Source organism: Pseudophryne corroboree, chromosome 3, assembly GCF_028390025.1.
Source record: "Pseudophryne corroboree isolate aPseCor3 chromosome 3, aPseCor3.hap2, whole genome shotgun sequence".
Lineage (NCBI taxonomy): Eukaryota > Metazoa > Chordata > Amphibia > Anura > Myobatrachidae > Pseudophryne > Pseudophryne corroboree.
In genome coordinates, this window is record NC_086446.1 from 22,061,813 (window position 1) to 22,072,334 (window position 10,522).

The window sequence follows — 10,522 nt, forward strand, 5'->3', positions numbered from 1 at the left end:
GAAATATATTGGCTGAACGTCCCATTGTATCTCCAGATTGTGAAATTGAAGCTAAAGACATCATGCGAGATTCTCTGGAAGACCATGTGATCCCAATTATACATCCAGTACCTCACAGTGCAGATATATCATCTGTTACCTTTAATCATGAGGAATTTTCACCTGATACCTCAGATATTGGTCAATCTATCACATCTCTTAGAGTAGATACGTAATTTCCCAATGATGCACATGACATATGTTTTACTCAGAGCACAAAGATTATTACCCATCAGCCACCTAAGACAGGTGAGAGGCCATTTCCATGCTCTGAGTGTGGGAAATGTTTTACATACAAATCACAGCTTGTGAAACATGTGAGATGTCATACAGGTGAGACACCATTTCCATGCTCTGAGTATGTGAAATTTTTTAGACTGAAATTAGATCTTGTTAGACATGAGAGAAGTCACACAGGTGAAAAGCCATTTCCATGCTCTGAGTGTGCAAAATGTTTTACTCAGAAGTCGCAGCTTGTTCAACATGCGAGATGTCATACAGGTGAGAGGCGATTTACATGTTCTGAGTGTGGGAAATGTTTTAGTTTCAAAGTAGATCTTGTTAGACATGAGAGAACTCACACAGGTGAAAAGCCATTTTCATGCTCTGAGTGTGGGAAATGTTTTACACGCAAATCATATCTTGTTGTGCATGAGAGACATCATACAGGTGAGAGACCATTTCCATGCTCTGAGTGTGCAAAATGTTTTACTCAGAAGTCGCAGCTTGTTCAACATGCGAGATGTCATACAGGTGAGAGGCCATTTACATGTTCTGAGTGTGGGAAATGTTTTAGTTTCAAAGTAGATCTTGTTATACATGAGAGAAGTCACACAGGTGAGAAGCCATTTCCATGCTCTGAGTGTAGAAAATGTTTCAAAGACAAATCACATCTTGTTACACATCGGAGAAGTCACACAGGTGAGAAACCGTTTCCATGTTCTGAGTGTGGGAAATGTTTTACTCGAAAATCACTGCTTGTTATACATTTGAGAATTCACACAGGTGAGAAGCCATTTCCATGCTCTGAGTGTGGGAAATGTTTCACACAGAAATCACATCTTGTTACACATCAGAGAAATCACACAGGTAAGCGGCCATTTCCATGTTCTGAGTGTGGGAGAAGTTTCAAACACAAATCACAACTTGTTACACATCAGAGAAGTCACACAGGTGAGAAACCATTTCCATGCTCTGAGTGTAGAAAATGTTTCAAAGACAAATCACATCTTGTTACACATCAGAGAAGTCACACAGGTGAGAAACCGTTTCCATGTTCTGAGTGTGGGAAATGTTTTACTAGAAAATCACTGCTTGTTGAACATTTGAGAATTCACACAGGTGAGAAACCATTTCCATGCTCTGAGTGTGGGAAATGTTTCACACAGAAATCACATCTTGTTACACATCAGAGATGTCACACAGCTAAGCGGCCATTTCCATGTTCTGAGTGTGGGAAATGTTTTACTCGAAAATCACTGCTTGTTGAACATTTGAGAATTCACACAGGTGAGAAACCATTTCCATGTTCTGAGTGTGGGAAATGTTTTGCACAAAAATCAGCTGTAATTGAACATAAGAGAACTCACCCTGGTGAGAAACCATTTCCATGTTCTGAGTGTAGAAAATGTTTTACACACAAATCATATCTTGTTAGACATCAGAGAATTCACAAGTGAGAGGCCATTTCTATTTTCTGAATGTTGAAAATGTTTTATACACAAATCACTGCTTGTTATCAGAGAAGTCACACAGGTGAGAGGCCATTTCCATGCTCCGAGTGTGGGAAATGTTTACACACAAATCCACTCAATATTTTTAGAGAGGATATTCTAGAGTTGGCTTTCACATAAAAGAACAAAATACAACTTCATTAATAAAGGGAATGGAAAAATTATAAAGAGAGTTTACAAAAATTTGTTTAATTTGTATAAAAAAAGCAAACCCCATTGAGGTGACCTAATTAAAATGTATAAATATATTTGAGAAATATACAAAGATTTAACAAGCATATCACACTATGCTCATGTACAATTGTACCATTATTTTTATGATTGTATTTTGTTCTTGTTTTAATATTATTTTTATTAATACTTTACAAACAATATAGTACGGGCAATTTCTTGCATGTTACTGGCGCTATGCTGTGTAGATATAGAAAAATGATGAGACTTTGTATAAAACATTTAATAATAAAAGTAACTTTCAATATTAGAAAATGTAATTTGCATAAAAAGTCTCAATATAGCAGAGATTAAAAATAGGATTATACTGGAGTCCTAGTACAATGGGGGTATAGATGGGGTCCAAAGGAGCCGATGCACTTTAAATTTCTTCAACTGGATGTGCTGGCTCCTCCCCTCTATGACCCCTCCTAAAGCCAGTCTAGGTAAAACTGCCCGAAGGAGAATGGACATACTTGAGAGAAGGAACAGAACAATAATGAGTGGTGAGATTTACACCAGCACACAACAATGTAACTGACCAGCAACAGCTGGTAGCAACAGCTGAACAGGTAAGCTTTTATAAAAGAGAACCCTGCAGACAAGTAAACGGACTGAGGCGGGCACCCAGTATCCCTTATGGACTATGAGAAAAGGATTTACCGGTAGGTAATTAAAATCCTATTTTCTCTAGCATCCATAAGGGATACCGGGGTCTTAGCATGATGGGGACGTCCCAAAGCTTCCATAATGGGCAGGAATGTGCAGAGACATCTGCAGCACTGCCTGCCCAAACTGGGTATCCTCTTTGTCAAGGGTATCAAACCTGTAGAACTTCACAAAGGTGTTCTTCGCCAACAAGGTAGCAGCACAGCATAGTTGTAAGGCCGAGACTCCATGGGCAGCTGCCCAGGAAGACCCCACCGATTTCGTAGAGTGGGCCTTCAAAGACTGGAATAACTAAGGCTGCCGACACATAGGCCTGTTGGGTAGTCAACCTAATCCATTGACCAGTGGACCGCTTAGAAGCATGGTAACGCTTTTTCTGCACATCATAAAGCACAAACAGGGAATCCGAACCAAGCCGTTCTCTTGACATAGGTCTTCAAGGCTCGCACAACATCCAGCGCCTCTGGAGGGGCAGAAGTGCCAGGACCTGATGGAACCACAATAGGTTGGTTCAAGTGGAATGCAGAGACAACCTTCAGCAGGAACTGCTGCCTAGTCCTGAGCTCTGCTCTGTCTTCATAAAAGACCAAGTATGGTCTTTTACACAATAAGGCCTCCAATTCTGAGACATGCCTAGCAGAAGCCATGGCCAGTAACATCACTGTGTTCCACGTGACGTATTTGTCTTCTACCATCCTCAACGGTTCAAACCAGGAGGACTGTAGAAATTCCAATACCACATTCAGATCCAAGGTTGCCGTTGGTGACACAAAGGGAGGCTGTATGCGAAGAATCCCTTGCAAGAAGGTCTTAACTTTTGGCGACACTGCCAACTTCTTCTGGAAGAAATTGAGAGGGCTGAAATCTGGACCTTAAGAGAACCCAGATGTAAACCCATATCCGCTCCAGCCAGGAGGAAACGTAAGAAACGTCTCAAGTGAAAATCCGCCAGAGGATACTTGCACTCCTCACACCAAGAGACATATCTCCTCCAGATATGATGATAGTGCTTTGACGTCACAGGTTATCTGGCCTGAACCATGGTTGCAATAACCTTCTTAGAAAGGCCTTTGCGAGCTAGGATGTTCTGCTCAACCGCCATGCCGTCAAACGAAGCCACTGTAAGTCCGGGTAGATGAACGGTCCTTGTTGCAGAAGATCTCTTCTCATTGGCAAAAGCCAAGGGTCTTCGACGGACATGTCCAGAAGATCTACATACCATACCCTCTGAGGCCAGTCTGGGGCAATCAGAATTGCCTGGACTCCTTGATGCCTGATTCTCTTTAGCACCTTCGGAAGCAACGGAATCGGAGGAAACAGGTAGACCAACCTGTAACGCCACAGGGTTGTCAGTGCATCCACTGCTACCGCCTGAGGGTCCCTGGTCCTCGAACAATACTGGTGAAGTTTCTTGTTGAGCCGAGATGCCATTAAGTCGATCTGCGGGCAGCCCCTCAGATCAGTGATCTGACAAAATACCTGTGGGAGGAGGCTCCACTCCTGCGGGTGTAAGTCGTGATGACTGAGGAGGTCTGCTTCCCAGTTGTCCACTTCCGGAATAAAGATGGCCAACATTGCTCTTGCATTTCTTTCTGCCTAGAGAAGTATCCTTGACACGTCTCGCATGCAGGCTCTGCTCTTTGTTCCCCCTTGTCGATTGATGTATGCCACGGCCGTGGCATTGTCCAACTGAACTTGAATGTCCTGATCTCGGAGTAGAGGATAGGCCTGAAGCAGAGCGTTGTAGATCGCCCGACGTTCCAGAATGTTGATCTTTGTAGGGCTTTGTGGGCTGATCACCTGCCTTGGAACTGAGCCACTCGGGTGACAGCTCCCCATCCTCTCAGACTTGTGTCCATTGTGAGGAGTATCCAATCTTGAATCCCGAAACTGTGACCTTCCAGCAGGTTTGAGGACTGTAGCCACCATAGGAGGGAAATCCTGAGGTGATAGACGTATGATCCGATGCATCTGAAGATGTGATCCGGACCACTTGCTCAGGAGATCCAATTGAAAAGTTCTGGTATGGAACCTTCCGTACTGGATCGCCTTGTATAAGGCTACCATCTTTCCCAATCTTATGCAAAGATGGATGGAGATCCGATTCGGTCGTAGAACCGCTCAGACCATCTCTTGGAGCGTCCTTTCTTTGTCCTCTGGGAGGAATACTTTCTGGGCCACTGTATCCAGAAACATTCCCAGGAACAGGAGCCGCTGAGTAGGCTCCAGGTGAGACTTCTGTAAATTGAGGATCCAGCCATGATGTGACAGAAGCTGAATAGTGCGGTCTTTAGATCGTCTAGGTAAAGGACAATATTAACCCCTTGGAGTTGGAACATCATTTCCACCATCATCTTCGTGAAGACCCTCGGATCTGTGGACAGGCCGAAGGGCAGTGCCCGGAACTGGTAGTGATCGTTCAACATGAAAAACCGTAGGTAAGCCTGGCAAGGCAGCCAATTCGCGATATGGAGATAAGCTGCCTTTTTATCCAGCAAAACCATGAACATTCTTCCAGACCTGCAATCACTGCTCGCAAGGATTCCATCCTGAACTTGAAAACCTTTAGGTAAAGGTTCAAGGATTTTAGATTCAAAATGGGCCTTACCGAACCGTCCGGTTTTGGTACTACAAACAGGATGGAGTAGTAACCCTTTCCCTGTTGTTGTAGTGGCACTGGAACAATGACTTGGGACTGGACCAATTTCAGGATGGCATGTTGCAGTGTAACTCGCGTATCCTCCAAAATTGGTAAGCTTGATTTGAAAAATCGGTGGGGAGGAGCACTGTCGAACTCCAGCTTGTACCCATGAGAAATTTGCTCCTTTACCCAGGCATCCTGGCAGGAGCTTTCCCAGATGCAGCTGAAGTGACATAACCAAACTCCCACCTCGAGATTCCCTCGGGGTGGGGGAACACCGTCATGCTGAGGTCTTGGTGGAAGCAGAGCTGGCGCTTTGTTCCTGAGAACCAGCGGCGGCTGGTTTTCTTGTCTTGCCCCTGGTGCCTCTTGAAGCGTTTGAGGTGCCTCTGGCTCTTGACCTAAATCCATTAGTCTGAAAGGACTGTGTACATGGCCCCGGGTAAGAGCACCTGGCCGGTGGGCCCCCATAGGGGAAAAATGTGTATTTCCCCGAAGTAGCTTTCGAAATCCATGTATCCAACTCAACCCTGAATAGCCACTCTCCTGAGAAAGGAAGAGACTCCACACTGCGCTTGGAATCTGCATCAGCTATCCACTGATGCAGCCACAAAGCTCTACGCACAGACTTTGCCATGGCAGTAGTCCTAGCATTAATAGCGGTTATCTCCTTGATAGAATCACACAAGACATGTGCAGTTTCCTGAATGTGTTTGATCAGTGTAACCATATTCACCAGAGACATATCCCCAGCAAGGCCCTCTTGAATCTGGCCCACCTAGGTATAAATGGCATGTGTCATCCAGCAACCCGCTATCACAGGTCTTTGTGATACACCAGCCGCTGTGTAAATAGACTTTAATGTCTCTATTTTACTAACCCCAGGGCCCTTTAAGGCAGAGGGGCAAGGGACTGGTAATACCTTTTTAGATAGGTATGAGACTGACACGTCCACAGCCGGGAGATCTTCCCAATTTTTCATGCCATCCGGAGTAAATGGGAAAGTGCTTGGAAAACGCCTTGTTACCTGGAATTTCCTACTGGGATTTGTCCAGGTGAACTTGAACATGTCATCTAATTCCTTAGATTCAGGGAAAGTGATGCTAACCTTTTTCTGGGAGAAGAATGGCTGCTGTGCTGCATCGTCTTCCACTTGGAATTTGAAAGCATCCCTGATAACATGAGGGGTTCAATCACTTATGCTGGATATGAATCCTCTGTAATAGGGTCCAGCTCTTCCCCCTCCTCCAGTCTCTCTTCAGCTTCAGAAAATAAGTCAGGGATCCCATGTTTGTGTCCCTGAGCTTAGGGAAAGGGGTATGTCTGTCAGAAGCTTTTGCAGCCAGGTCTGCTACAACTGCTGTGTCTTTTGACTATTTGCAGTGACCTGAGAAGACATATCAGCCATCATGGATTTTTCATACCTAACCAGGATGGCTCCTGAAACCCCCCCCCCCCACCACCACCTCCAGCTTCCTCACTAACTTGGGAGGACTGGTTGCATTGTTCACATGAGAAGGAACCAGCCACGAAGGGAGAGAGTCTGGTATTACATACTTTACATAATTGGTGTTTTAACCATGTTTACAGGAGACAAAACACTCACACACAAACAGACAAGTATATATAGCAAGCCTGCTCAGACTGGTATGTGAGGAGGAGACCGAGAGAGAAAGACCAGCACACCCAAACCTAGCAGACTCCGTAAGACTGCAGGCTGTATTTATATGGTGTAACACCAGAGTTTGTCTTTTTTAGGACACTATATTATGTATAATAGCGGCTCCCCCCCCCCCCCTTATTTACACCCCTGTAGCCGTTTCCTGCGTATCCTGGGTGTTCTGGAGGAGCTGTGTGCCTTGCTGCTGCAGCTGTAAGCAGAGGGAGATGCCAAGAAGACGCTGGTCCTGCTCTGAGTTAGCTTTGCCCCCTGTAATGGCACCGGTGCAGTGGATTTATTTATACTGGCAAGTCTCTAGATCCCAGTTTACGCAGGGGTGGGGGGGTCTGGATGCCGTCCTTGTGATTGCACTGCACCAAGAACTGGGAGACACCCCCCTAGCGGGGCCTGAGGTTTGTAATCACCACTCTTCTCACCTTCAGGCAATGTTAGGTGTGTGCGGCGTGCTGTGATTGTGTTCTTTAAGGCGCCATGCACGCGGTACCACAACCTCTCAGGATGGTGGTCCTGCAGTGGGGAAGCGGCTCTGACACCTTACAGAGGCCAGTGACCATCTGACCCCCCTAACTCCCACGGTGCAGGTATGCTGTTGCAGTGTGTATCCTCCCCTAAAGGCACATTTTTCTAAACTGGCTCTGGGAGGGGGCATAGGGAAAGAGCCAGCACAACTAGTTGAAGAAATTTAAAGTGCACCGGCTCCTTTGGACACCATCTATACACCATCGTATTAAGACCCAGTATCCCTAATGGATGCTACAGAAATAACACATAAGTTGTGTGTCTTATTGGAGATAGTGGTGCCCAAATGAAATATATGGAATACCACATGACCTTGTAGATCTACCTATTGCTATAACTCCATATGTTCTTTACAAGTATGGTCAAATAAAATGGAACTTGTTCCTCCCTGACCTATAGCCTATAGCCTCTCTAAAGCCAATGTTATGGAGAATACTCCTGGTGTAACAAGATATGTAATAGCACAAATAATATGGAAAGTGCATCAATGTTCTATTTAGTCTCATCAAAAGTGATATAATAAGATACACAAATATGTCCAGAGTACATTGTTCAAAGATAGAAAATATTGTTATCCCGGACCATGCGCCAACAAGGTTCACACTGACGCTCTCTTCCCCTAAGATTGCTCTCCTTTAATTGGAGGATTCCGTCTCATTTAGTAAACTCACCAGACTTTGGAGCATCGCTTTTAATTTATACAGACGACAATATCCAACATACAGAGGACATACATTTGTTTTGAGCTGCATCCGAGCCGGTACTCCGGGGTCACGTTATTGCATATGTCACCGCTATAACACTAAATAAGAGGCTGCAGGAACTTAGTTTAGCTGTCTCCAATTCTTACTCCGACCTGCTGAATAGCAACACCCCGGAGACCCATCAGGTGTACACAGACACTAAATCACTGTATGATACTTTATGCACAGAGAAAGCCCAATACTCCCTGGACTACCAAAAAAACCCTGATACTCTACATGGGGCAATAAAGCTGGCAAGTTATTAGCCTCCGTGGTTCACAGTCCACAACCCCCGGTAAACATCCTGAAAATCACCTCAGACACAGGACAACTGACTTCTGCTCCTGACATTGATAATTTGTTTTTATATTATTATACACGTTTATATACTGCTCCCCCTGTTAACCCGTCTCCAGGTATGGAATTTATTAGGGAGGCGGCAGCGCCGACATTAACAGAGGATGGATATGACGCCTTAGTTCAGAGCAGGAAATTTGTTCTACTATTAGTTGATTAGCTAACTGTAAAGTCCCAGGTCCTGATGGACTAGGTGCTGAATACTGTAAACTGCTGTCCCCTCATCTATTACTGCATCCACTAAAATTTTTAATTTCCATATTGTCAGGTGAAATTTAACCAGGCCAGGATCATTATACCGCCAAAATCTGTGAAAGACCCCACACAGGTCCAATCATATCGACCCATTTCCTTAATGAATCTTAAATTACTAACAACTATAATGGCACAGCGTTTACAGGTCATCTTGCCAAAATAGCTCCATCTCTCTCAAACCTGCTTTGTGAAATGCCGATCGTCTGTGCATAATATTCGACAGGTAATGGTGGTGCTGACTCAATCTCTGAATGAACCCTCAGGCACATCACTCTAAGTCAGCTGAGACGCAGATGAAGCGTTTGACCGTGTCCTGGACCCATTTACACACACCAAATTTTGAACACCACTAACCTCACACCCTATCGTGGCACCAGACAGGACTGTGCACTATCCCCTCTACTCTTCAACCTGGCACTAGATCCCCTAATTAGGCACTTTTATCTACATACTCCTTGGCGAGGAATATCGGTGGTCCCAAATACTCTGAAAGTGTCACCATATGCAGACGATCTATTGTTATAATTTATTAAACCCCAAGAAGCATTCCCGGGCTTCCTGCAGCTTTTACAGAGTATTTCAGGATTTCTGATAAATAAGTAAAACACCAAGGCATTGGCTTTACATACGGGTGCTCTAGATGGCTGGACGGAAAACTTTCCTTCTTTTTTTTCTTCTTAGATTACATTTTAATTGAGGTTTTACATAAACACCAAATTACATAACAAGAAGGGGGGGGGGGGGGCAGAAAAAAAAAGGAAACCAATAGGGACATGGGGGGATGGGGACATATCGGGTAAGGAAGAATACATTAACAGAGTTAGGACATGGGGCCTAATTCAGACCTGATCAGCTGCTGTGCATTTTCACACAGCAGCTGATCAGGTCTGAACTGCGCATGCGCAGGTGCATTCCAGACAGCTGATGGCCATCTCAGCCCGGCGGGAGGGGGCGCAATGCAGGCGTGACCGAACCCTGTGGGAGGCGGGCCACGGCGGCTACGTGACGTCACACGCAGCCAATGTGACCCGGACAGCGATAGGTAGCTCCCTGCCAGCGCACAGGAGCTGCTCGGGTACGGAGCTACTCAAGTACAGATGCATTGCCGCTGTGCATTGCTTTTGTACTTGTGCAGGGGGAGGACTAGCCCTGTGCTGGGCGCCCCCCCGCATGCCTGAGTAACTAATCGTAGCCGCGCGGCTACGATCAGGACTGAATTAGACCCATAGTAAGTTAAAATAACATTAAGTCTACAACATTTAAGGATTCAAGGTCGAGTCTGACCTTGGAGGCCTTAGCACACAAGTCCACAAAAGCACTATAAATATAGGATTGGCCTGATCTCCCTTTATATAGGGTCCATTTCTACCATTGCATGTGAATAGCGGAAGCCAGCGAAGAATATTTACATTCCGCCGTTTCAAAAACAAAATGTTGATGGACCTTATTTTCAATGATCAATATAGTAAGAATTAGGGCAGACTTCCACATTTGGGCGATAGCGGCCTTAGAGTCCAGCAGAATATGGCCCAGAAGGTATTTATCCCCACGAGACATCTCACCTAGTAATGGAAACGCGCTAAGATGGGATCAGCTAAAATAACCACTCCTAATACGATGGAAATAAAAAGAAATACATCTCGCCAACGTGGCTGTATCACCGGACACAACCAGT

General features: G+C 45.1%; 1 protein-coding gene across 1 annotated transcript; it reads left to right on the forward strand.

The window, feature by feature from the left end:
* Nucleotides 1-218: 218 nt before the first annotated feature.
* Nucleotides 219-2,181, forward strand: LOC135057083 (oocyte zinc finger protein XlCOF6.1-like; the record flags this gene model as incomplete). The annotated part of the gene is made up of 2 exons (XM_063962982.1): nt 219-1,044; nt 1,213-2,181. Coding segments are annotated over 2 exons (1,332 nt in total), but the record flags the coding sequence as incomplete, so codon positions are not given.
* Between the last annotated feature and the right edge of the window lie 8,341 nt (nt 2,182-10,522).